This window comes from Nannospalax galili, unplaced genomic scaffold (assembly GCF_000622305.1).
Source record: "Nannospalax galili isolate Female #2095 unplaced genomic scaffold, S.galili_v1.0 scaffold948, whole genome shotgun sequence".
Taxonomy (NCBI): Eukaryota; Metazoa; Chordata; class Mammalia; order Rodentia; family Spalacidae; genus Nannospalax; species Nannospalax galili.
In genome coordinates this window covers 140,991-167,806 of record NW_008358192.1, presented here as the reverse complement: position 1 = coordinate 167,806, position 26,816 = coordinate 140,991, and the positions used below count along the sequence as shown (strand labels likewise).

Here is a 26,816-nt window from a genome sequence, read left to right as displayed (position 1 = left end):
AACGCTTCAAATCAGCTTTATTATTAGTTTTGGTTCTTAAATAGAGATAGCAGTGGCTGGGGAGGGTGGCGCCTCATCCCTTCACCAATTTCCTTATCAGGGGGTAGAGAGGGAAAGGAGTCAACAGCTGGAGTTGCCATTGGCCACCTCCCATCGTTTACACAGCACCTGGCACATAGTAGGTGCGCAATAAATACCAGCTGTTCAGTTTGGGCAATGGATGGCAAGGCTCCCTTTGGGAGTCTTATACAAGACATTTTACATCCGGTTTACCCACGGTTGTTTGGTCCAGTTTAGGGCCCTTCCGGCTCCATTCTCCGCTTGTAGCTGCCCTATTTTCTAGGAAAGGCCTGGGTGGCACCCTAAGCCCTCTTCCCTGGGCTGCGGGTACTCGAGGGCGGAGACCAGGTCTCTACTGGTGGGCATGCGCTTATTTTTGGAAGGTAACACCTTGGGACCCCTCACTGCCGCCTACTTCTGATCCCCTCCGCCTGGGTTCAAGGGTGCTACTGGGGGAATATGAAGACCCCACGCAACTTGCGGGGATCCGCGTTCCGGGGACGGAGTCAGGCAAGGGGGCGGGATGTGGGCGCTGGAGGCGGGGCCGCAGGCTCCCAGGGCCACCCAGTCGCGCGGCCAGTCTTGCTCCGGGGCCAGAGGTCCGCATGCGGCCGCCACCCCAGGCCTCCCCTGCACGATCGCAGGGCTGGGGCGAGGCCCGCGCGCGCCGGCGGGAAGTCCACGGCCGCGGGAGCCTCCGGATCGGCTCCGGCAGCGCGCGTAGGCGGCCCCGCCACGCGCGCCCAAGTCCACGGACCAAGCCCGAGTTGGGAGGCCGGCTCTGCCCCCCCGAGAGCTTGCTCCGGCCGACAGCGTCCGGCAGCGCGGCACAGCCCCGCCCCCGCACGGAGCGCCGTCCAATGACGCGGTGCGCGCATGCGCACGAGCCACCGCCTGGCAGCCCGGCGAGGCTTTGTGACGTGCCTCCCGCAGCCCCACCCCCTCCAGCAGGGTCAGCAGGTCCCAGTGGTTGCGCTGGCGAGCCACGTCGCTCGGGGCCAGCCCGGCCTGGTCCCGCAGTCCTCGGGTAGCCCCGAGCTCCAGCAACAGCTGCGCCACCTCCATGGCGCCTTCCCGCGCCGCCAGGAACAGCGGCGTCTGCTCCTGTAGGACGGAGACGGGACCGCCCGGGGGCGGGGTCAGGGAGACCACGCCCATACGGCTCTCTCTAGACCCCCCCCCCGCCTGCCCCCAGCCTGAGGATGCTAGCCCCGCCCAAAATGGTCCCGGCCCCGCCCTTCTCCCGCCACGAACGCTGACCACGCCCATAGGCTCTGGCCCCGCCCCCTCCGGGTTTGCGGGATTCCCGCGCTTTTGCTCTCAGGCTCTGGGTTTGTTTGGTGTAGAGGCCTCGGCCGGCGCTAACCCTGCAGTCCTGGGCGTCTTTATCGGCTCCAGCCTGGAGAAGGCAGCGGGCGGCTCGGGCATTGTTCACGGCCGCGGCCCAGTGCAGCGCCGTTTTCCCTAGAACATGATGTGGGAGATCGTTACCCCGCGACTCGGGGTGGGGGGAGCAGACACCTGCATTCCGGTTTCCCACGGGTTCTGCCTTTGAGGGGGTGGGAGGGGAAGGGCTACTTGGGTTCCTCAAAGGCGGGAAGCATTGATTGTCCTGGTAACCGACACAGGCGGCCGGAAGCGGTGCCCTGGTGACGTCACCGGCGCGTGGGGACAATGGGCTTTGTTCTGGGTCGGTGGGACCGAGGGACTCCCTCCCACTTCCCGCAGATACTTTTCCTCTTTCCCAGTTCCTAGTGTGCATTGTTGAGAGCGATGGGGGATGTTCGCGCTTCAGATTGCTGCAGCTTGGAGGGAATATCCCATCCAGTCTGCTGCGATTGCACTTCGAACCCCAGTTGTACCCCACTCTGCCCAGCGTTTCTGTATATATCCCCTCCATTCATACCCCTTTTATCTCTGGCCCCTACGTCAGCTCGGGCTGCAATCAGTTCTTCAACTAGGTCCTCCACGGCCAGCCTGGCAGCCAGCATCAAAGGTGTGGTCCCGTCCTCTGTGCGTGCATCCACTGCGGTCTGTCTGCTGGCTAGTAGGAGCTAGGGGTAGGGGAAGAGGAAACAGCAAGGGCCTCGGACCCTTGGGTTAGCGAGATCAGGCCCCTCACGCTTCCCACCCCCTTCCCAGTTCGCATCCAGTTGTCTTTCCTCTTTGAGGTCTTCAATGTCAGTTTGTCAGACTCTAGGCGAGTCATATGAGTTTTACTTGCAAGCATGCTGCTGTGTCTTTTAGGGGCCCCAGTGCGTACTGACCTGGCAGACCTCCTGAGCATCAGCAGCCACTGCGGTGTGAAGTGGGGTCCGCCCTGCCCGGTCAGGCTGGTTGGGGTTGGCTCCAGCCTCAAGGAGACGACGGGCAGCAGTTGGCCTGGAGAACCGGGCAGCCAGGTGCAGGGGTGTCTCACCAGTGCCCACGGTGTGAGCCTGGGGACAGGCCCCTCCATCCAGCAGTGGTCCCCAGGGCTCAGGATTTCCCAGCCATGGCCCCTGGACAGTCCTGGACTCTACTCCCCCACAGCAGATCGCTGACATCAGGGGTGTTACCCCATCTGTGGATGAGGGTGAATAATGGGCTAGTCAAAAGGATGCCAGACAGAGAGAAGATGGCTCAGAGAATCACAGGCAGAGGAAGTGGGGCTCTGCCTCTTGATTTAGTATCACAAGTGACTTTCCTGCTCTTTGAGCTTCAGTGCCCTCAATCAGCAAAGTCTTAATTCTCAAACAGTGGTTCTCAAGTTTGAGCCTGGGTCACACTTATCTAGAGGGCTTTTTGAGACAGGGTCTCCCTGTAACACCAGCTGGCCTGGAATTCACTGTGTAGACCAGGCTGGCCTTGAATCACAGAGATCTACCGTCCTTTGCCTCTCAAGTGCTGGGACTAAAAGCATGTGCCACCACGCCTGGCCTCTAGAGGGCTTTTTAGATTGCTTAGTATGTCTGATTTCTGAGAACTTGAATTCCTTCCTGACAGATTCGCAGGTGATGTTGGTCTGTCCAAGGACCCTACTTTGAGAACTAACTCTTTTCAAGGCATCAGCTGTAAGGTTAGTTCTTCAAGTTTGGATACTAGTGGATTTTTTATTCTAAAAGGGTGGAATTTCTTTTTCTTGGTTGAGGGTGGCTCAGCTTGTGTACCAGGTCCACAGGTGTTCACCCCAGGAACTTCAATCTCGCACTCCTGAGGAGGCGTCAGCATGGCTACCTGTGGGAGCTCTTCACAGCCGCTGTTCAGTGGCCAGAGATGGCACTTGGAGGCTGGTTCTTCAGCCTTGAAGCAAGAGCAAAGAGCCGTGAAGGCCATTGAGTGGTCCTCTCATCCCCTCCATCACCCCCTTATCACCTGGCTGACCTCCTCTCCCTCCTCAGGGCCTGAGCACATGGCCACTCCATCCTCATCGACTTCCACCTCTGGCTTCAGCGCCCTGGACAGGGGTGAGTGGGTAGAGGTTACATAGGCCACCAATCAGGATCCCCGGCTTAAAGGGCAGTACTTTGTGTAGAGGCAAGATGCTATAGAGCTGTTGCTAAAAAGAGATCCAGAAAATTAGGGGGTCATTTATTTATTTATTTTTTGGTCTTTTTGAGACAGGGTCTCCCTGTAGCCCCATCTGTCCTGGATTCACTATGGAGACCAGGCTGGCCTTGAACTCACAGAGATCCGTCTGCCTCTGCCTCCCGAGTGCTAGGATCAAAGGCATGCGCAACCACGCCGGGCTAGGATCCCCAGCTTTTTAGCATCCTTCCTACCCCTCAACTTCTGCTGTACTATTTCTTTCCACAATGACACTCCGTTCCTTGAGCCCCAGACCCTCTCCATTCTCACTTGAGGCCAATGCTGTCCTCTCCTAGTGGGGGCCTCCGGCGGTGGGGTGCCTGCTGTGTCCCAGGCCTTCGAGTGAAACCAGGGGGCAGCCACAGGGCTCCATGCTCTCTACGGCGACGTCGGATGAGCTGGAGGACAAGAAGAGCCCCGACGGCCAGGAGAAGCACCCCAGCTACCGGAGAGCACAGTACAGGCCAGGGGAGTTGGTTGACTGGGGGCCCTGGAGAGAGAGAGAGAGAGAGAGAGAGAGAGAGAGACCCAAAGAGGGACCATTCCTGGTGAGACTGGGCCAGTGGTGTGAACCCTTTGCCTCAGTTTCCTTACCTGTGAAATGGAAATAACACCTGCTTTATGGAGTTAAATGTTTTAGGAGTAAAATGGTGAGAGCAGAGCCTATGGAAGTGTGATATGATAGTTATTTCAGAAGCTCAGACCCAAGGTTGGTTAGAGGACCATGGCAGAGGTTAGCGCAGAGTACTTAGGGAAATAAGATGGGATGCCAAAGAACCAGAGTCAGGAGGAGGTCCAGCCTGAGGAAGAGGTGTGTGTTTAGTGGGGGCCAAGTCCCCCCACCAAGAGCAAGTTAGGTCCTGGTTTGATCTCTCCAGAAATGGCGTCAGCAAAGGTCAGGAGAAACTGTTGGGGTCACCTACCAGTGCCTGCATGAGGGTGGGCAGCCAGCAAGGGTCCAGGCAGCAGGGGCTCCAGGGCTCCCACTGCAGCCATCGCTGCAAGGAATCGGAGCAGGAGCCCAGAGTCCCAGGGGCATCGGGATGCAGGGTGGTCAGGGCCACAGTGGGACTGATCCACACCCATTACCACCACAAACCTACAGGAAAGGCACCTCAGGGATCTGTGGCTAGTCTGGGTGCCCTTCCTTCTGCCCCCCCATCCCTCACCTACCCAGCGCCAAGGGAGTCTGTCTCCTTGTCCATAGGCTGGGTGTGAGAGGCTTGTCTCTCCTGAGGAGAGGAATCCCGAGTTCCCCTCAGCTCCTCTTCGGCCCGTGCCCCCGGGTAGGGGAATACCATGTCCCTGTTCTCACTGTCCTTCCTCACCCACAGCCCAACCCTCAAAGTCAGGGACAGCACTCGGGCCAGCGCAAGTAGCTGCTGGTCCAGGGCTGGGGGGCTTAGCACCACCAGCAGGGCAAGGGAGGGCCCCCACTCTGAGTCCCCATCTTCAGGTCTGCAGTCACCCCCATCCCAGCCACATTCTGCAGTGTTGCATCCTTTCTCGCAGTGCCCATTGTGGAAGTGATCTTGGCAGTATTGATCATAGGCTGGGCTGTGGTAGAGGAGAGATCCGACTCAGGACACTCCTCAAACCTGACTCCCCTCTTTAGAGAGAATTCCTGGCACACCAAGGCCTCTAGGACTCTGGCTGCTAAGCAGAAGCAGCTATGCTTCCAGGATGGTCACCAAACACTGACATCTCCTGACACTGGTCTCCTAGGACCAGCTTTCCCTCCTGTCCCTCCAAACTCTCCTTTCTCCCTGAAAGAGAGTTTAAGACCCCTTTCAAGGGTACTGGTTGCCAGGAGAGGTGTTTGATGTCTATAGGGCTGAGGGAGGGAGGCTTGAGGCCCGAGTCCATAGGTCTCTCAGGAGTCCAGATATAGGCTGTGACCCACCTGGTATCAGTCCCCTGGTTGCCCTGGATTGGAGTCCAGAGTCTATCTTAGCACAGAAACTCCTTGAAGCCTAAGGCTGTGTCATCCTGTAACTTGGGCATCTATGTGCCCCCCGACTCCCACCCATCCCCCATTCCCAGTGGGCTCACGTGCAGGCTGGCGGCATCTCACAGTCATAGCCATCAAACAGACACTCTTCAGAGTTGCACTGTGGGTGACACCGTCCATCCCGGAACAGAAGCCAGCACTGGGAGTGGGAGGGGCAGCCCTTCCAGGGGTCCGGGACCCCCAGAGAGCAGTCCCCTCCATCCCAGTTTCCTTCTGGACCACTGCAGCTAGCATCACAGGCTCCATCCCCACCTCTGCCCTCACACCCCTCTGCCCCTGGCCCCTGACACCGGGGCCCTGGAGAGTTGGGAGGGCAGGAACATTGAAAACCAGGGCCACCCAGCCCAGGGGTCTCTGAGCAGCTGCCGTTGTGCAGGCAGGGTGAGGGGGGTCCACAGCCTCGAGGAGCTGGAGGTGTCAGGCAGTCGGGGCCCCCAAAGCCACTGAGGCAGGCACAGAGGGGTGGCAAGCCCTGCCTAGGGGAGGGCAGACACAGGCCCCCGTGGTGACAGTGATGGATGCCGCAGGAAGGGGCTCTGTGGCTGCAGGTGGGGCCTTGGAAACCCTGTGGCAGGAAGGAGAGGATGCAGAGATTTTAGGCTGGACTTCCACACCCTTCATGTAAACCTGGGGGTTCTAGATTGTCACGTCTAAAAGGGACCTCAGAGTTACTTATATGGGTGTTATAAGTATGCCTCGGATTACACACTTGACAGAATACGCTTGGTGGAAATGGATGAACCAGCATCCTGGGAGGTAAAGTTGATAGGGTTGAACTCTGTTACAGCATTATCTTAATCCTTGGAGATAGGATCATGTGCTGCGTCCCAGAGAGAACCGAGGAGGGTGAATGTTCTTAATATTGGGATTCTAGGTTTGGTTTAGGATGTTAGAATAATGAAGGCCAGGCGCAAACCAGTGTGAGTTGATCATGACAAGGTTTATGATGAATCCAGTTCAATGTATCTTGGAATGTTAAGACTTTATTTTTCATTTTATTTTTGATTGTGTGCGTGCGTGCGTGCGTGCGTGCGTGCGTGTGTGTGTGTGTGGCTGGGCATTATGCGTATGTGTGCATAGGAGGCCACTGAAGTCAGAGGTATCAGATCCCCCAGGAGCTGGAGTTACTGGTGGTTATGAGCTGCCAGGTGTGGTGGCGCCTGCCTTTAGTCCCAGCAGAGGTGGATCTCTGTGAGATCAAGGCCAACTTGGTCTATGTAGCAAGTTGCAGGCCAGCTGGGGCTACAGGGAGACCCTATCTCAAAACAAAACCAAAAAAACTGCAGCAAAACTAGGTGATTCTGAGCTGCCTTGTGTGGTTGCTGGGAATTGAAATGTACCTTAACCACTGAGCCATCTCACCAGTCCTTGGAAGTTTTTTTTTTTTTTTGAGACAGAGGAGTCTCATGTATCTCAGGCTAACCTTAAATTCACTATGTAGCCAAGGCTAACCTTGAGCTCTCCATCCTCTTGCCTCCACTTCCCAAGTACAGGGATTATAGGACTGCACCACCATATCTTCTGAACACAGCCTCCGTGCTGCTGACTGATCTTACCCCTCCTGACTGATTCCAAGGGCCGCTCACCACTGTGAACTTGGGATAGCTCTCTCCGGTAATTCCCATTCCAGCACTCTCCTGCACGCCCCTCCAGGATTCTGGCTTCTGTATTCTCACCTTTCATCCTCTGAGGGTCAAGAGAGAAGCCAGTGTTGCAGCCGCTTACCTTGGGGCAGTGGCAGGTGAAACCAGGGGGCAGTCCTGCTGTGGCCTCACAGGACCCTCCATGGGTGCAGGGCTGACTCTGGCAGGGGTCCGTGTCTATCTCACACCTCTGGCCTGTGGTGGGGTGAGACTAAATGTCACACATGGTTTCATCACTGCCTCTGTCCTGACTCACTTCTGAGAGTCAACTCTGTACTAGATGTATGTGGGTGAAAGGATTCTAGGGTGTCTTCTCTGGGATGTGATGTGGCAGGCAGGAGGATGAGGAGGCTAGGCTATGTTATGGGTACAGATGGTCTGGGTCTCCCTAGTGTGATTAGACGGGCCCCAGAGATGTCCATTCCCCAAATCCAGGTCTCACCTGTGTGTCCAGGCAGACACTGGCAGTAGAAGGCATTGGCTAGAGATTTGCAGGCCGCAGTGCCTTTGGGGTGGCAGGGCTGGTCGAGACACTCATCCACATCCCCCTCACAGCGTAGCCCCACAAAACCTGGAGGGCAGGCACAGTGGAAACCTCCAGGTTTGGAGGTGCAGGTCCCATGGTTGTGACAGGGCTGAGACTGACAAGCATTGAGTTCTTTTGAGCAGTTCTGGCCTTCATAGCCTGGGGCACACTGTGGACACAGAGGATCAAAGGAACCAGTGGATGAGCTGAGCTCAAGGTAGTCAGCCCATCCCTCCACCTTCTGGCTCAACAGCATCACTGAACTCAGTATCTTTCACCATCACATGTAGCTCAGGCCTGTCTCAACACAACACACTGTCATCTACTAACACAGCCTAATCTTCCCCAGTCCCAAATAATGCACACTACCACTGAGCATAGCCTCAATTTTGGTCATCTCTCTCTCTTCCCTACCAATGTACCCTCCAGGTCCTTCCATAAATTCATACGCTTCTACTGAGTGCCTACTTGGTGCCAGGCACTGTGTATGTGCACACATGTGCATGGGTATACATATGCATAACACACGGAGGTCAGAGGAGATTGGGATTACAGACATGTGCCTGACTTTTTGTGTAGGTTCTGGGGCTCTGAACACAGATCCTCATGCTTGTGAGGCACACAATTGACAGCCATCTCCCCAGCCTGCTTGGTCTGTCTTACGTACAGATAAAGGGAAATGGAGAATTCATTCCTGTTTCTAGGAAGCTCAGCCAGGCAGAGTAGAGAGGTTGTTGGCATTTAGCGTGTAATTTTTATACAGAACCTTGTATAGTCCTCCTGGAAGCTTTTAATAAAGTTTATCTCATTAGATCCTCACTTCACAGATGATGAAACAGAGTCTGCAGAAAGGTGAGGTGATTGCACAAGTCACACAGCTCTAGTGACCCGAGCACAACTAGCTCTGCCCTGAACCACGTTCCAGTTGCTTCATGCTGTTCTGCTTGTGAAGGAAAAGTCACCGACAAATCCATAACTTCCCCCTCAGTGCTTGACAGAGGGTTGAGCAGGCCTGAAGAAGGGAGGCTTTGGAGAGCTGAAGAAAGTAGATTGGCAGAGAATCTGGGGAGTGGCTCAAGAGGGCTGAGTGGAGGGTGGTTCTGGAAACCTCCAGAGGTGGGAGTTTCATGAAAGATGTGGAATTGAATAAAGAGTACAGAGAAATTCACTGATCACTATACACTTTTCTTCTTTGAGACAAGGTCATCCCTAGCCTACCCTACTTAATGTCTGGGAATGTTCCTAAGAGTTAGACATGGTGGGGCTTTGGACATAGCCCATCTGGTAGAGTGTTTGCCTACTATGCACAAAGTCCTGGGTTCCATCCCCAGTACTGTATAAACTGGGCATGGGGGCACATGCCTGTAACCCCAAAGGTAGGAGGACCAGGAGTTCAAGGTCATCCTCAGCAACATAGTGAGTTTGAGGGCCAGCCTTGGCTACATGAGACCCTATTTTAAAAAAAAGTTGGAAGTGGTGGCTGCAGAGTGGAGTCAGGGATCTGCTGGGGACACACCTTGTGCTTCTGATCACAAACTGTGTTTCTGAGCACAGGAATTAGACTGTTCCTCATTCCAAGTTTTCTCTCTTTGGCATTGTGACCTGGACCAGCAACCCCTCCTCTGGCTCAGAGAGAAACAGGACAATTAGAGGCAGGTGCCTCTGGGTCACCCTGCAGTGGAAGTGGGTGGGAAAGGCTGTTCTAGGCAGAGGCACAGGAGGGGACAAGGCTGAGAAGTGGAGCTGGTGTGTGTGTGTGTGTGTGTGTGTGTGTGTGTGTGTGTGTGTGTGTGAAAGAACGCCATGGGATTTTTGTGGTGCTGGGGGGGGAGAGGGGGGCAGAGGGAGGAGAGGGGTGAGATGGGGAAACAGGACAATTAGAGGCAGGTGCCTCTGGGTCACCCTGCAGTGGAAGTGGGTGGGAAAGGCTGTTCTAGGCAGAGGCACAGGAGGGGACAAGGCTGAGAAGTGGAGCTGGTGTGTGTGTGTGTGTGTGTGTGTGTGTGTGTGTGTGTGTGTGTAAGAAAGCCATGGCAGTTTTATGATGCTGGGGCAGGAGAGTGGGGGACAGGGACAGATGAGGTATGATAGGCAGGTAGGGACATGTGCCATGTAGGGCTTTGGCTGCATTCCAAGGACGAAGTTGACATCCCTGAAGGGTGTTAACCAGGATGGACAGGTTAGCTTAACATTATCAGTAGAGCCCTTTGGCAGTGGGTAAAGACTGAACCAATAGGCACAAATGTGGATGCAAGGCTGATAGGTAGGATGGTGGGTAGGAGTTTGATCAAGGTATCAAGACAGAATGCAATAAAGGCCTAGGCTAGTACAGAGAGATAAAGGGTGAAGGGGAAAGGACGAGTTGGGAAACGAGGTAGAAAGCCTGGCCTGGTGGTTAGTGGGATGACTGGGCTAAAGGGTAGAGGACAGGATACTTGAGGTCCTCACCAACCCTCCCCACTGTGTTCCTTTTCCACACAGTCCTGTTGCCCCCTCAACCTCCATCTCCTCTAGATCTCTTACCTGGCAGAGATACCCACTGGGCTGGACCACACAAGTGGCTCCATGCTGGCAAGGCTTAGACTCACAGGGATTCATCTTATCCTGGCATAGCTTGCCTTGGAATCCAGGGGGGCAGCGGCAGAAGTAAGAGGCCCCCCTGTCAATACAGATGCCTCCATTGTGGCACAGGGCAGAGACCTCCAGGCCTGGGGAGAAAGACAGACAGGAGAGGATGACACATATTGTGGGGAAGGATGCTCGGGGTAGGCAGGGTGAGATGTCAGTGTGGTGGGGTTATCTGTGGTCCAGCCTGGGTCAGTTTTGAGTGGCTCCAGGTAAGTTATGTCCCTGGCAGCTGAGTGAAGCTGGAGTCTTGTCTGGGCTTGGTGGTATTGAGTGTGGTGGCAAAATGGAGCTGTGTTAGGCTGCCCTGGCTGTTGAACTGTAAAATTACTCATTATAATTTGCTCTTGATAGCTTTGGTCAAAACACAGGCTGTGTGACTGCCGTGAGGGTTGGGGCAAAGGAGGACTCTGTTCCCCAGTTGGCCCCAGGGCTGGTACCTTGGCTCAGCGCAGCCTTCTGGCAGGACACTGGGAGGTCACAGAGGGGCCCTGTCCATCCCTGAAGGCACAGGCACCGGAAGGAAGGCCCACTCTGGAGGCAGCGGGCAGTGTGTGGGCAGGCCTTCTGGGCACACAGGTCCATCAGAGTCTGAGGGTTGGAAGAGAGTATGAGCCAGGCAAGGCCTGAGCTTCCCAGGCCTGGAGCTGATCCTCTGCCAATTCTGGCAAAGTCCCAAACCTTTCTGACTTGTTGGAAATGGCCTGAACCAGGTGACTCGCCCCGATTTCCTCCAATCTTCACATTCCAGAATAGCTCTCAAGATCAGAAATCCACTCAGGTCCCCATCTCCAGCATTTTTGGGACAGAGTCTCAGGTAGCCTAGGCTGGTGTCAAACTTGCTATGTAGCTGAAGCTGGACTTGATCCCTGATCCTCTTGCCTTTGCCTCCCAAGTGCTAGCATAACAGGCAGCACCACTATACCCAGCCTCCCTGCTGGCTTGCTTCACCTCAACCTCAAGAAAGATCCCCAATTTCTAGATCTCCCTACCTCTTTTCACACGAACATCTCCCCAGGCTTCCCTGTGGTCCACCTTTTTAGTCCTGGAAACCACTAACTAGAGCTCGTCAGCTCCTCCCTCTTTGGTATCCCGCACCTTCCTTACCTGGCAGCTGCTTCCGGTGTATCCATGGGGGCAGATGCAGCGGGGACCTTGAGGGGTGTCCTGGCAGGTTGCCCTGTTCTTACAGGGACTGGAGAAGACAGAAACAGAGGGAGTATGTAATGAGTGGCAAGCCCCGGGGAGATGGTTGGCTGGCTGGGAAGGGAGGAGGTAGCACAGAGCCCAAGGAGAGGTGGAGAGGACGTGGGGGAGGCACAGGGTCCCTCTGTTCCTCCTGGGGGTTCCTCAGGTGCTACTCACCTGTCTGTACAGCTGGGGCGGATCCTCCTCTCACAGCGTGGGCCCTGGAAACCCGTGGCACAAAGGCAGGAGGAAGTGCCAGGCCTATTCACACAGGTACCCCCATTGAGGCACGGGGCTGGAGAGAGGAGGCTGTGAGGGGTTGGGTTCCATGCCTGTAACCTGGCTGGTGACCTTGGTCACACACAACGCACAAGACATACACTTCCCACCAAAGCCTCAGTTTACTTATGTCTGGTTGCTTATTTGTTTTTTAAATATTTTACTTATTTTTATTTTATGTGTATTAGCGTATTGCCTGCATGTGTGTAAGTGCACCTGTGTTGGTTAATGCCCACAGAGGTCAGAAGAGGGCATAGGATTCCTCCTGGGACTGGAGTTATGGACAGTTGTTAGCCACCATGTGGGTGCTGGGAATTGAATCTGGGTCCTCTGCAAGAGCAGCCAGTGCTCTTAACAGCCATCTCTGCAGCCCCCATTACTTATTTATTAAGAACCCATTTTTGTTTAATCCCAGCACTCAGGAGGCAGAGGCAGGTGGATCTTTTTGGTCTACATAGTGAGTTTCAGGCCAACTAAGTCCACAGGGAGACCTTGTCTAAAAAATTATTTTTACTTTTTTTTTTTTTTTTTGTAAAATGGGGTTTTGTGCATGTCAAAGTGTGGAGATCAGAGGACAACTGGAAGGAGTCAGTTCTTTCCTATCCCTGGGTCCTGGGAATTGAACTCAGGGCTTGGTGGCAAGCACCCTGACCCACTGAGCCATCTCCTTTGCCCTAATTTATTTATTTGACAGGGTCTCATGTAGTTTAGGCTGGCTTTGGACTGGATATACAGGGAGGGAAGGATAATCTTGAACTCCAGATACTTTGCTTCTACCTCCTGAGGGCTAGAATTACAGGTGTGCACCACCATGCCTGGTTTATGTAGTGCTGGGATCCAACCCAGGGCTTCTTGGATGCTGGGCCAGCCCTCTACTAACTGAGCTGTATTCCCAGTCTCCAGTTAAATGTTCAAAGCTGTCACAGACACCCTGCCCAGCCCATGTATCCGCCTGTGGTTCAGCCCCAGGATGGTACTCACTAGACACACAGTGGTCAATGACAGTTTGGCAGTGGGGACCGGTGTGACTTGGAGGGCAGGTGCAGGAGTAGCCTTTGGGACTGGTGCTGCAGGACCCACCGTTGAGACAGGGTCCTGAGTGACAAGCTGTTGCCTCTTCACCACAGGTGGGTCCTGAGGAAACAGGTGGGATCTGAAAAATGGGGTCCTCCTCTCCCTCCTCTCTCTCTCTCCTCTTTATCCTTTCCCTGACCTTCCTGACCCTCTTCCCCTTATCCGCTACTCCATCCAGCCTATTTTCTTACTACCTCCCAAGAGCTGCCCGTGTCTCCGCAGCTCACACTGTTTTCCTTGCAGCTCTCTTAGCATCGCCTTTGATTTTGGAGGCTGGAGTGTATATGGTCTAGGGAGAGACTCACCTGTGTAGCCTGTGGGGCAGGTACAATTGTAGCCAGAGGGTTGTGGGTGGCAGGTCCCCCCATGGGCACAGGGTGTGGAGATGCAGCCCCCGAGCTCTGTGTCACATTCTGGTCCGGTCCAACCCACATCACATACACAGGAGGATCTGCTGTAAAGAGGAGGGGAGAGGTCTTTGCTCTCTTTTCCCTGTTGGAGGAACTCTTACGACTGTCTCGCTATTGGCCTTGAAACTCTTATTGGCTCCCCTACTTCCTCTTTCCTTCCCTCCCCTCTTCTTTCTTGTTCTTTTTAAAGGGTCTTGTGTAACCCAGGCTGGCCTTGAATTCACTATATAGCTGAGGATGACCTTGAATTTTTTTTTTTTGAGACAGGGTCTCCCTGTAGCCCCAGCTGACCTGGAACTCACTATGTAGACCAGGCTGGCCTCCATTTCACAGAGCTCCACCTGCCTCTGCCTCCTAAGTGCTGGGGTTAAAGGCATGAACCCCCGCACCTGGCTGACCTTAAACTTCAGAGCCTCCTATCCCTATCTCTTGAGTGCTGAGATTTCAGGCCACCACACCCAGTTTATGCAGTGCTAGGGATCAAACCAGGGCATTCTAGGCAAGCACTCTACCAACTGAACAATACACCCCCTGTGTCTCCCGACTTTTAGAGACAGGGTCTCATGTATCTCAGTCTGGCCTTGAACTCCTGATCCTCCTGACTTTACCTCCCAAGTTCTGGGAGGTAAAGGAATGTAACAACACACTTGGCTCGCTCTAGGGTGTCTCCCCAGTGCTGGGAACAGTGTCCACACAAAGATGCTCACTAGATATTTATGTACATGATACATGGGAGATGAATCTGCCTGGGATTAGTGCTCTTCTCTCTGCTCTGACCCTCCAGTCCTCCTCCATCACCCTCATGACATGCTAACTCTCTCCTCTTTGGGTACCACTCATCAGTTGTGCCCCCACTTTCCCTTTCCCAAAGAACCTTGCCATTGTAAGGTTTCCCACCGGTCACATCCCACTGGCCTGTACCTCGCCTACTGTCTTCTTCTGCCCTAGCTGAGGCCGAGAGGGGAGCGTGGGGAGGCCTGGAAGGTGTTACCTTTGGCAGTGCCCGTGGTGGCAGGTGCAGCTGTCCTCAGAGGGGGTACAGCCAGGACTTCCGTCAGGGCAGAGGCAGTGGCCCTTGTCTTCCTGATCTTGGCATTTCTGCTCAGGTTGGCACAGGTTGGGGGTACACAGGGGAACCTCACAGAGCTGACCTGTGGGTTGTGGGGAGATGACGGAGAGGAAACAAAGCCCCTTGATGTTCTGAGGGTGTCAAAGGCCACTTCTTTTTTTTTATTTATTTTTTTATTTTTTGAGACAGGGTCTTCCTGTAGCCTCAGCCGGCCTGGAACTCACTAGACCAGGCTGGCCTCAATGTCACAGAGATCCACCTGCCTCTGCCTCCCAAGTGGTGGGATTAAAGGCGTGTGCCACCAGGTCCAGGTTAAAAACATTCATTTTTACTTTATATGTACGAGTGTCTTGCCTGCATGTATGTATGTGTACCACATGCATGCCTGGTGGTCATGGAAGCCAGCAGAGGATGTTGGATACCCTTGGAGCTAGAGCTACAGACAGTTGTAAGATACTCTGTTGGACTCTGGGAACTGAAACCAAGTCCTTTGTGAGAGCAGCAAATACTCTTAACCACTGAGCCATCTTTCTAGCCCAAGGGGCACTTCTTTTGTTTTTTTCAGTGCTAGGAATTGAACTTAGGGTCTCGCACATGCTAGGCAAGTGCTCTACCACTGAGCTACATTCCCAGCCCCAAAGGCCACTTATGTGTGGTTTAATATTTTATTTATTATTTTTATTTTGTGTATGTGTGTATTGCCTGCATAGTGCACCCGTGTCGTGCAATGCCCTCGGAGGACAGAAGAGGCTGTAGGAGCCCCTGGGACTAGAGTTACAGACAATTGTTAGCTGCCATGTAGGTGCTGGGATTCAAACCCGGGTCTTCTTCAAGAACAGCCAGTGTTCTTAACTGCTGAGCCATCTCTCCAGCCCCCCATGCTTTCTTTTAAAAAAATATTTATTTTTATTTAATGTGTATGAGTGTATTGCCTACATGCGTGTAAGTGCACCCTTGTCATGCAGTGCCCAGGGAGGTCAGAAGATGTCTAATTCCCCTGGAACTGGAATTACAGACAGTTGTTAGCTCCCTTGTGAGTGTTGGGAATTGAACCTGGGCCCTCTGTAAGAGCAGCCAGTGCTCTTGACTGCTGAGCCGTCTCCCCAGCCCTTCAGGGCACTGTCTAACTTCCTATCACATGGGCCCCTCTGTGACCTGATTTTCCTACATCTTGGTCTTGTTCTGCCCTATGGCCCTGTGCTCTCCCCACCTGTGCCTTCGTCCGTGTGGTCATCGCCACTTCCAACACACTGCCTGGCTTTCTGTTCTTAGACGCCCCACTAGTCTCTTAAGATTCAGTTCAGTCATTACTTGGGTGAAAAAGGATCATGATTGGAAAAAGTTTCTGCATTTTGCTGTCAGAGTCACTGTGTCATAGTCAACAAAAGCTGTGTTGGTCTCTGCAGTGGGTTTAAAGCCACTTCTGTGTCTTGTGTGGTAGGAGTTACTTGATGTAGTTAAAATTTGTTATAATTGGGGGCTGGAGAGATGGCTCAGCAGTTAAGAACATTGACTGTTCTTGCAGAGGACCCGGGTTCGAATCCCAGCACCCACATGGCAGATGTCACTGTGTCATAGTCAACAAAAGCTGTGTTGGTCTCTGCAGTGGGTTTAAAGCCACTTCTGTGTCTTGTGTGGTAGGAGTTACTTGATGTAGTTAAAATTTGTTATAATTGGGGGCTGGAGAGATGGCTCAGCAGTTAAGAACATTGACTGTTCTTGCAGAGGACCCGGGTTCGAATCCCAGCACCCACATGGCAGATAACTGGCACCCTTGTGTAGTCACTGGACAGCTGGAGAGATGGCTCAGCGGTTAAGATCGCTGACTGCTCTTGCAGAGGACCCAGATTCGATTCCCAGCACCTGCGTTGTGGCTGTGAACTGTCCTTGACTTCAGTTCCTGGGGAATCCGAAGCCCACTTCTGACCTCCATGGCATTGCACAACACGGGTCCACTCACATACATGCAGGCAATGCACTCATCTCATACACATAAAATAAATAATAAATAAAATATTTAAAAAATTTTATAATTGTATGTGTGTGTTTGCATGACGTGTGTGCAGGCAGGTGTGTGCCATGGTGCATGTGTGAAGGCCAGAGGACGATGTGTGTCTCTTTCTTCCTTCACGTGGATTCCAGGTTTGAACTCACATCTTTAGGCTTACATGGAAAGCAGTTTTACCTGGCGGGCCAACTCGCTGGCCCAACGTTTACTTATTTACCTTGGTTTTTGAAGTACTGGGGATTGAACCTAGGGACCCATGCTGGTTAGGCAAGCACTTTGCTACTGAGCTACACAGGGAGAGCATCAGGCTCTCATGGTAGGCACTTAATAAATGCCTGCTGAAAAGCACGTGCATGGCTTCCTTCTCAGCCCTGATCTCGGCTCCTGAGTTCCCTGCACATCCATTCATTCATATTGTGTCCAGTGTGGGTCTATGATAACACACAACCTTGTCCCGATGGCTATCCAGTTGTGTAGGTTTTGTGCTGACTGACTTAAGGGGTACCATTCCATTCTGAGCCCACATCCCAACTACCAACCATCCGCCCGTGGCCTCTTGCTCACACACCCACCCAGTTCTTTCTCTGTCTCTCCTGACCTGTGAAGTCAGAGGGGCAGAGGCAGAAGAAGGCTCCTGGGAGATCAAGGCAGCTGGCTCCAGTGGGGCAGGGGTCACTCAGACACTCGTCCACCTCTGTCTCACACTGTGGTCCTTCAAAGCCTGCGGCACAGAGAGGGGTCAGGAACTACATAGATGTCCCAACCCCCTGGGTCTGAGCTTCAGTTTACCTGGGGGACACTCGCAGCTGAAGGCTCCAGGCTGGTCCCGGCAGCGCCCTCCATTGGTGCAGGGGGAGCTGCTGCACTCGTCCATGTCATCCTCACACCTGGCACCAGTGAAGCCTGGCAGGGAAGGGGGTGGGATGGGAGGGGAGCCCAAGGTCATTCAGGGAGGCACAACATTAAGAAAGGTGAACCTGGAGGGCTTCTCTAAGGAGACGGGACACTTGGGTTGGGCAACAGAGGGTGATGCACAAAGAGAGGAGTCAGACTCTGCTGACTGCGGGGCTGTGAGCAAGCTACCCAGCATCCCTCCCTGCTCATTCCCTCCACGTATGGTGTAGTATTGGAACACAGGCCGGGGGTGTGGCTCAGTGGTAGAGTGCTTGCCTAGCATGGGTTCCATCCCACTCATTGATAAAGAGAGAACCTATTTTAGGTTACCATTGACTAAACGACTCAATGTCTAAAAACCACAAAGCCCAAGTCCCTGTCCTGGAGTAAATACTCAGTAACTAGCTATCTTAATAGTGTGGAGCAGAGGCTTGTGTGGTGGAGATGGAGACGAAAGACCTGGGAGGCATTATCTGTGTCCAGTGTCTACGTCAAGGCCAGCCTGGGACCCAACATGCAGGGAGAGTACACAGAAGACAGGACAGACATCTGGGCGATTTGTCAGGACAGAGGTGAGGGTACGGAGTAACACAGGAAGATTTAGGGATGTGACAAGAGTTCGGAGAGCTGAGGAGCTGGAGAAATAGGGTGCTCTGTGGCCAGATTGGAGGGTGGTTCAAGGAAGCCTGGCCTCTGGGAACTGAGGCGGGCCAGACTGGAATCTACCTACCGGGCAGGCAGACACACCGGAAGCCATTGAGCAGGTCATGGCAGCTAGCTTGGTTCAGGCAAGGATCAGAGGCACACTCATTGATCTCCACCTCACAGAGCTGCCCTTCCAAGCCTAAGGACACAATGTGGTGAGAAGTGGGGTTCAGCCAGGCTCAGCCAGGCGGTAGCTCAGCCTTCTATCTGGAAGACCTGGGTTCTGAAGCAGCTCTGCTCCGAACTTGCAGAGTGCCCCTCTTGCCCGGTGCTGCCTGTGTGTTGGACCCTGAGGTCTATCTCGCTCTTCTGGGGATGTGACTTTGCTTCCCTCAAGTATGAAGGTTCAGGGACAGGGGCACCTGTAGGGAGGCTGAGAGGAAATGCCTTTTGGGGCCATTTCTGTGAATCTAGAGGTCGGGGCTGACCTGGTGGGCTGCCCAGCCGGGAGACACTCGAGGTACAAAAGAAACGAGTGGGCTTCCGCCCAGGGGGCGAGTCACATCTCTTGTTCTACCTGGGCCACTGTGCCAGGGGAACAGGGATCCCAACTGGGGTGGTGGAGGTGGTTGCGGCAGTGATCGTGGTGGTTGTGATGGTGATTATGTTGTTGGTAATGGTGGTTACAGTGGTGATGGTGGTGGTGATAGTGATGGTGATGATGGTATTGGTGATGGTGGTAGTGATGATGATGGTGGTGGTGGAGGAGGATTTGAAGGGCATTAGGGAAGCAGAGTCACTCCCATATTTTCACCTTTAAGTTAACCCTGGTCTGCATGATGTCATGGTCCATCTCCTGGACTCACTGCCTCTTTCCCCTCGCCTGGGCAGCCTGCCTCTGACACTCCTTGGTATCTCCAACCTTCTCCCTTGGGTCACTAAACAGTTCTTTCTACTTTTCTGTGCTTGTCTATGGGTAGTCTGAGCCATGATGCTTGGGTGCTGCTCAGCTTCCAAGGGGGGTGGAGTGAAGTGGTTGAAACTGTTGAAGTCCTGGGTTGGACTCTGCTACTGACTTGACCTTGGAGAAACCACTCGACCTTTCTGTGCCCCAGTTTCTTAGTTTTTAAAACGGGGATAATAGCGTGCTGACCCCTGGTTTTGAAGAGCATTAGACAATGTATGCGAGATGCTCAGACACTGCCTGGCACAGTCAGCTGCTATTTTTTGTCATCCCGGCTGGCTTGTGGCTCTCTCCCACCTGCCCTGGTAAAGCCAGCCTGGAGATGGGGCAGCCCTGTGGCATTCCTTTCCAATTGCATCAGCTCTAGCTAGTTGGAATTTCAAGGGTTTATGCTTTGTCTCTGCATGGGAGAGTTGTGTGATTAAGGAGGACATTCTGGATGGGCACAAGCAGAGAGGCAAGTTTGCTAACTGCCGTGCTGCCTTCTTTGCAGACTGTGCAGTGGAACTGGTTGTACAGTCTGGTGATCATGGAACTGAACAGTGCACAACCTTGTTACTGTCTAGGGAAGCCCACCCTTGTCCTAGGGTCATGAGTGTCCCAGTTTTTCACTAGGGGGTAGGAAGAGGAGAAGCATGCTGTAGTAAATGATGCCAATTGCTCTGGCTAGACAGCTACCCTGGGTTCAGTGTCAGTGTTCCATCTCTCCCACACCAAGGCCACACCCAGCTGTACCTGGTGGGCAGAGGCAGCGGAAGGTGGCCAGTAGGTCCAGGCAGGTGCTGCCCGGGCTGCAGGGCTGGGACAGGCACTCGTTGTGATTGGCTTCGCAGCGGGAGCCCGTGTAGCCCGGTGGGCATAGGCAGTTAAAGGAGCCAGGGGTGTTGAGGCAGGTGCCGCCATGCTCACAGGGACTGGGACCCTGCTGGGCTGGGAAGAGAGAAGAGCTGGGATTCACAGGGTTTGGGGGTAGAGACCAGACTATCAGGGAAGGTGATGTGGGGAGGGTCTGTCTGTGGTTGATGAGACCGAATTGGGGAGGGAACTTGGGAGCTTGTGTATTTATGATGGAGGACGAAGGGACAATCTGGGGTTTGGAGGGCTGGGCACTGAGGAGAGGGACCGTACCAAACCTAGACCCTGTCAAAGAAAGAAGCTGTTTAGTATTTTTGTTGTTGTTTATTTTCTTTCCATTTTCATGTGTGCGTGTGTGTGTGTTTGTGCGTGTGTGTATGTGTGTGTGTGTGTGTGTAGGTCGGAGGTTGATGTGGGAAATCATCATTAATCACTCTTCTGTCTTACTCATTGAGGCAGGATCTCTCAATCAAACCCAGAGATGGACTTAGTACTGCAAGCCCTGCCTCTGCCTTCTGAGTCTGGAATTAGAGGTGGTCCATCCACCACATCCACCCAGCATTTGGTTCTGGGGACCTAAACTCCTGTCCTCAGGTTTGTGTAGCAACTACTTTAACCACTGAGGCATCTACCCATTCTCACATTTTAGTTTTTTGAGACAGGATCTCACATATCCTTAGGCTGGCCTTGAACTCAATATGTAGCTGAAGCTGACCTTGAACGTCTGATCTTGCTTCTCCCTCCTGAATGCTGGGATTACAAGCATGCACCACTATGTCTAGCTAGCATTTTTTTTTTCCCCAATTTGAAAAGCAATCTGTCCTGTTCTCTATTTAGCACGAAGGCCTGGTTGGTCTTAGAGGGGCTCTGCTGGGGGACCCTTACCTATTTGACATTCATCCAGGTCTTGGTGACAGGTGGGTCCTGAGTAGCCAGGCTGGCATAAGCAGAGGGTGGAGCCCGTCAGAGGATTGGTGTTGCACTGGGCATCTCCATGACACGGCTGGCTCAGGCACATGTCTTCCAGGTGGCACAGGAGGCCTGCAGGGTACCCAGGGCAAGGTGCTCGCAGTCCGTTTGGGGTTCCCCAATGCCCGCCTGGAGCTGCACCTCTCCCGCAACCTCCCCATTCCCTCTGCCTGCACCTGTGCGTCCAGGTGGGCAGAGACAGGTGAAGGAGCCCACACGGTCAATGCAGGTGGATCCGGGGGCACAGGTGGCAGCCTCACAGTCGTCTAAATTCTCCTCACAGCTGGAGCCTCCCCAGCCGCTCACACACACACAGTGAAAGCTGCCAGCCAAGTTCTGGCAGGTACCGCCATTTCTGCAGCGAGGGAGACCCTGGGCCTCACATTCATCAACATCTTCAGAGCAATCCCAGCCTGGAAGGTGGGGGTAGAGAGGAGAAGAGGGCTGAATCTGGAAGCCTTGTGAAGAGAGGAGGGCTGGAGTGGGTGTTGGCTGTCACCTGAACTTGGCTTAAATGACTCACCTGTCCAGGTCTTTGGGCAGAGGCAGGTGTAGGTACCCAGCCCATCCAGGCAAGTGGCTCCATTCTGACACTGGTGCCAGACACAGTCATCTGGATTCATCTCACAGTCCAGGCCTGTGAAACCTGACAGGATCATTGTCTGAGCCTGGAGCCCACTCAAGGGTGAGAACCCTCCCTGCTCAGAGAGAGGGGCTGCAGGAGAGCCCCTGGGAGAACATACCTGGGGGGCAGAGGCAGAGGTGAAAGGTGGCATCTCCTTCTGGCACCAGTTGGCAGGTGCCCCCATTGAAACAGCCCTCAGGAGGGCAGGGTCCCTTCCGGAGCTTGCACTGGGGACCCTCCCGCCCTGCAGGGCAGAGACACTGGAAGGAGCCCAGGGTATTGTGGCAGGAGGTGCCTTTAGGGCAGGGTCCTGGCTCCAGGAAGCACTCGTTGACGTCATGTTCGCAGGTATGACCCTCGAAGCCGGGTGGGCAGCGACACTGGATTTGGGGGTACGTGGCCAGGCACTGACCTCCATTGGCACAGGGGTTGGTTGAGCAGAAGTCTCTGAGTTGGCATTGCTCACCTGCCATAGGGGACAAGAATGGAGTTGTTGGGGTGGATTTGGGCACTGCACAGATATGTTGCGTGCATCTGAGCCATGCTCAGGCCTTGTGCGTGAGCTCTGTCTACTTTTCCTTTTCCCTCTAGTTATTCTCCTGTCCCTGCTGCCCTGTTGTGGTACCCCTCTGCCTTAGTTTTGCCATGTCTTGGAGGGTTGTGTTCAGACCGTCCATATTTTCTTTTTTTAAAAAATTTTATTTGTTATTTTTATTTTATGTGTAGGCGTGTATTGCCTGCATGTAGGTACCCATGTCGTGCAATGCCCACGGAGGTCAGAAGAGGCTGTCAGATTCCCTGGGACTGGAGTTATGGACAGTTGTTAGCTGCCCTGTGGGTGCTGGGATTCGACCCAAGGTCTTCTGCAAGAACAACTCTCTCCAGCCCCAACTGTCCATATTTTCTATGCTGAAGAATGACACATGTAGCTAACAATGGAGTTATTACAAATTGGCCCTACCTGGGAAAATTTGGGACATGGTGGTCTCTGCAGTGGTAACCATCTTGGGTAAAGGTGAAATTGCCCAGCGGCACCAGCTGGTCACTCGGCCTTTCTGACAGGTCCCCATTGTTACTATTACCTTGTTTTTTGTTTTCTTTGAGACAAGGTTTTATGTCAATATGAACTTCTGATCCTCCTGCCTCTACCTTCCCAGTGCAGGCACGTGGCACTATGCTGTTTATACACAGCTGGGGATCGACCCAGGGCTTTGTGCATGTTAGGCAAGTACTCTACCAACTGAGCTACATCCCCAGCCCTATTTCCTCTTCTTTTGGGAGTTGGTTCTCTCCTTCCACCATGTGGGTCCTGGCGATCAAACTCAGGTCATCAGCCTTTACTCCACCCCAATTATGCCCTATTATTCTTTGCGAGACTTTAATGGTCTAGGGAGTTTAACAGGATGCTCAGCAGGCATCCATGTGCTCCAGTAGTGATGGCAGCAGCAGTAGCAGCCAGTCCCTGCATATATAGATGACGTGCTGGGCACAAGCTAAGGCACCAACCACTGCATACAGGTCCTGTGCTGGGCACTGAGCTAAGGCACTAGTCACTGCATACAGGTCATGTGCTGGGCACTGAGCTAAGGCACCAACCACTGCATACAGGTCCCGTGCTGGGCACCGAGCTAAGGCACCAACCACTGCATACAGGTCCTGTGCTGGGCACCGAGCTAAGGCACAACCACTGCATACAGGTCCCGTGCTGGGCACTGAGCTAAGGCACAACCACTGCATACAGGTCACATGCTGGGCACCAAGCAAAGTGAGCACTTTCTGGTTTATTCTCGCACCAACTTTATGCAGTGTGGATGTTAGTCTTTCTGTTTGTCCACTGACAGCTGAGGAACCAGCCAGCTCAAGTGTCTTAAACAAGATCAAGTAGCAGAGCCGGCATTTGTCCCTATTCTGAGGTAGGATGCTCGCCCCGGAGGTAGACCACTCTTCCTGTGATGCACCCCCATCTCTCTCTCTGGAGCAGACCACTCAGCCACATCACACCCCTACCTCAGCACTTGTAGCTATTCCAGGTACATCTTTGGGCACCTGCCATTTAGAACTGGGACCAATTAGATACTCAGACTGCTGTCTAGAGCCCCCTGGTTGAGAAAGGCACAGTCCTCTAGTAGCCAGGCAGAGGGGAGCTGGACAGGGCCAGCAGAGGCATCAGGATGGTGAGCTAAGGGGGCTCATGGCACCCTTAGTTGGAAGTATTCCAACATTTTAAAGCAGCTACATACTTGTGAATGTCAGTCTTGAGGAAAGGGGTCCTTGCTAAGAACTGGATTGTTGAGTCTCATGTCCTCCGTCTTCCTAAGGCTCCAGTTCTATCTTTCCTGCCCCTTGGCCTAGTCGGTGGTCCCGCCCATCCCCTCTTTATGGGTAATACTGGCTGTCAATGTGACAGGCCCTGGAATCATCTAGCAAGCACGTGTGTGAGGGAGTTTTTAGACAGGGTTAATTGAGGTGGGATATGACCCCTAAACGTGGATCATATCATTTCCCAGGCTGGGGTCCTGGATTGCATAAAAAAAGCTGAGCTCTTGGGTCTGGAGAGATGGCTCAGCGGTTAAGAACACCGGTAGTTCTTGCAGAAGACCCGAATTTGAATCCCAGCACCCACATGGCAACTAACAACTGTCTGTAACTCCAGTCCCAGGGGATCCGACAGCCTCTTCTGACCTCTGTGGGCATTGCACGACACAGGTGCACTTACCTACACGCAGGCAATACACACACACACATAAAATAAAAATAATAAATAAAATACTAAAAAAAAAAGCTGAGTCCATGTGTTCGTCTGTCTGTGTGCTGGTTAGTTTTAACTGTCAACTTGCCACAACGTAGAGGCATCTGAGGAGAACGCCTCAATTGAAGACTAGTCTAGGTCAGGTTGGCCTGTGGGAATGTCTGTGGGGGATTGTTAATTGATGTGTGAAGACTCAGCCCATTGTGGGCGGCACCTTTCCCTAGGCGGGGTGGGGGGTGGTCTGGAACTATATGAGACAGGACAGGGCCAGATGGAAGCCAGGAAGTTCTTTCCACTCTTGCCTGTGGATGCTGTGTGACTAACTGCTTTGAGTGCCTGCCTTGACGTTTCCTCAACAATGGGCTGTCGCCTGGAATTGTAAGTCAAATGAACTCTTCCCTCCCTTACGTTGCTTTTAAATTTTTTTATCTTTATATTTCTGAGAATTTCAGACATGAGTATTGTCTCTGCATTTAAAAGAATATTTTTTTTTACTATTTTATGTGTATGAATGTATTGCCTGTATGTATGTGAGTGCACCCATGTCGTGAAGAGGGCTTCGGATTCCCCTGGAACTGGAGTTAAGGACGGTTCGTAGCCACCATGTGGGTGCTGGGAATTGAACCTGGGTCCTCTGCAAGAGCAGTCAGTGCTCTTAACCACTGAGCCATCTCTCCAGTATACACATGAGCACCATTAAATGGTGCACCGGGTCCATTGCTCATGTGTACCTGTGTTTCGGGCTGTCCATTTGGGAATAGAAAACCTCTCGGGGAGTTTGTCCCTGGAGAAAATGGGCTCTCCCTCCCTCAGCATCAACACTGCCTATAGGTCTTCATCTTGGGGGGGGAACCCCGTGACATTCCCCCAATTCTCCTCAGCATATCACCGGATTTTGCCTTACACGGATCTCGTTAGACTACTGTGGAGATTGCATTGGTGCAAACCTAGGTTGCTTTTTGTCACAGTGTCTGTCGCAGCACAGTAACGCAAGGACAACACTTGGCTTCCTGTCTGTGAATGCTGGCTGCTTCATGCTCCTGCTACCATGATTCCTGCGTAATGGACTGCACCTTGAACTCAGCCAAAATAAGCCCTTGCTTCTGTATGTTGTTTTGTCAGCGCAACAAGGCACCTCCTCACCATCCTCACGGAGGCTTACCTGTCCACCCGGGCATACAGGAGCACTGTGGGTGACCTGAGACCTGGATGTGGCAGCGGCCCCTTTGGTAACAGAAGGAGGGTGGACAGAGTTCTTCCAGCTGGGCCTGGCACCGCTCGCCGGTGAAGCCAGGGGGACAGGTGCAGGAAAAGCGGAGGGGCAGTGAAGAAGCAGGGCTCGAGGAGCCTGGGGGTGTGGGAAGCAGGGCTTGGCAGCTGCCCCCATTCTGACAGATCTGGGTACCCAGGCAGGGGTCAGGGAACTGACACGTGTCACCCAGAAAGCCAGGGGCACACCTGGAGGAGAGAGGACATCTCAGGTCAGTGGCTCCTTTCGTCTCTCCCTCCCTCCTTTGTCTCCCTCTTTCACCTCTTCCGCTTGTCTTCCCGTCCCCCACCTGGCTCTCTCCATCTTCTAGTCTCTCATTCCCACAAGGCATATTTACCGGCAGGCCACTTGTCCCTGAGACAGGCTCAGGCAGGTGCCTCCGTTGGCGCAGGGTTCTGGGAAACCACCACACAGCCGCTCTGGGAATGGAACGAGAGGATGAGATGGAGCCCAGGCTTCCTCCCTCAGGTGTTTCTCAGAGACCAGCTCCCAGTAGCCCCCCACCTCATGCTGCCCGTAAGTGCTGTATACACCATCCTCTCCTTCACACCCCAGCCCCCATGTGGCTCCTCTGCCCCAGCTTCTTCCATCCCAGGCTTCTCAGTTGCTAACCCCCCTTTCCTGTTTATTCTCTGACCTCCCAAGTCCAGGCCTGCTCCATCCCTCGGAAGCAGGACATCAGGGATCCGGAGGGGAGCCAAGGGCACTCCTGGGATGTGAATGGCTGAGACCCAGAAGGGATTTCCTCCAGGAAGGGCCCAGCATTGAGCCCACAGGGGTGGAGGTGGGGGTGGGGTGGGGGTAGGGATAGCTACATGGAAAGGGACTTGGTGGGCTCTCGCCCTTCTATGTTTCCATCTCCTACTCACCCCCATCTTTCCCCCTAGCAGGTGGTCAAGTTTTTCCCTGGTCTCTCCCACAATGAGAGCTCTTGGCTTTTTACTCCAGGGCCAACTGACTTTTCCCTGGGGGTGGGCACCCTCCCTCCCACCCATCCCCCAGTAGGCACCACCCCTGGCATCAGGCCTGAAACCTGGGTCTGAGGAGCTGTCTTAGCAGCAGTTGGCTCTCCCTGCGAGTTGTCCCCACTTGAGGAGAAGGGATCTCCTCCATCTATTTTCCCTTGAGAGCCTGTGGCTCAACCCTCTTCCCTGACCACAGCAGGCATCTTCCTGAGTGAGATGCGCCCCCAACCTCCTCCACCTCTGCCAATGTCTCACCTCCGGTTAGGACAGCTGGGAAACGCAGCATCAGGGTCAGCAGTGGCAGCAGCAGCAGCAGCAGGAACAGGGGCTGCATTCCAGAGCTCCTGCCCCTGGCCCAGATCCCCTCTCCCTCTTCAGGCAGGGACCCTTAGGGCCCTCGCAGTGAGGCAGGGCCAGCTC

General features: G+C 53.7%; 1 protein-coding gene across 2 annotated transcripts; it reads right to left on the bottom strand.

Moving 5' to 3' along the window:
- Notch4 (notch receptor 4) lies at positions 1-26,816 on the bottom strand. Of its 2 annotated transcripts, none has more exons than XM_017795191.2 (30): positions 26,652-26,816; positions 25,769-25,850; positions 25,324-25,619; positions 21,531-21,878; positions 21,311-21,433; positions 20,964-21,200; positions 20,704-20,859; positions 19,699-19,893; positions 18,085-18,198; positions 17,250-17,363; positions 17,059-17,181; positions 14,375-14,534; positions 13,279-13,427; positions 12,881-13,033; positions 11,798-11,915; positions 11,540-11,627; positions 10,873-11,023; positions 10,331-10,515; positions 7,724-7,976; positions 7,364-7,476; positions 5,680-6,203; positions 4,801-5,184; positions 4,551-4,726; positions 3,898-4,117; positions 3,424-3,496; positions 3,210-3,342; positions 2,328-2,623; positions 1,967-2,114; positions 1,427-1,524; positions 1-1,164 (listed from the first exon to the last, which is right to left on the bottom strand). In XM_017795191.2, exons 1-30 carry the CDS (start codon positions 26,728-26,730, stop codon positions 472-474), a joined length of 5,982 nt encoding a protein of 1,993 aa, XP_017650680.1. In that variant the 5' UTR covers positions 26,731-26,816; the 3' UTR covers positions 1-471. The 2 variants fall into 2 exon arrangements, with proteins under 2 accessions (XP_017650680.1, XP_008819681.1); XM_008821459.3 differs by having other exon boundaries at positions 13,279-13,424.

What these genes read in the sequence shown, in the direction of transcription:
- Notch4 (XM_017795191.2), bottom strand. Translation starts at nt 26,730, where the DNA reads ATGCAGCCCCTGTTCCTGCTGCTGCTGCTGCTGCCACTGCTGACCCTG. An exon ending in GAAGGCTGCGCTGAGCCAAG is followed by an intron (nt 10,516 to 10,872) that starts GTACCAGCCCTG and finishes CTTTCTCCCCAG; the next exon opens with GCCTGGAGGTCTCTGCCCTG. An exon ending in TCACCTGCCACTGCCCCAAG is followed by an intron (nt 6,204 to 7,363) that starts GTAAGCGGCTGC and finishes TTCCTGCCACAG; the next exon opens with GGTTTCCAAGGCCCCACCTG.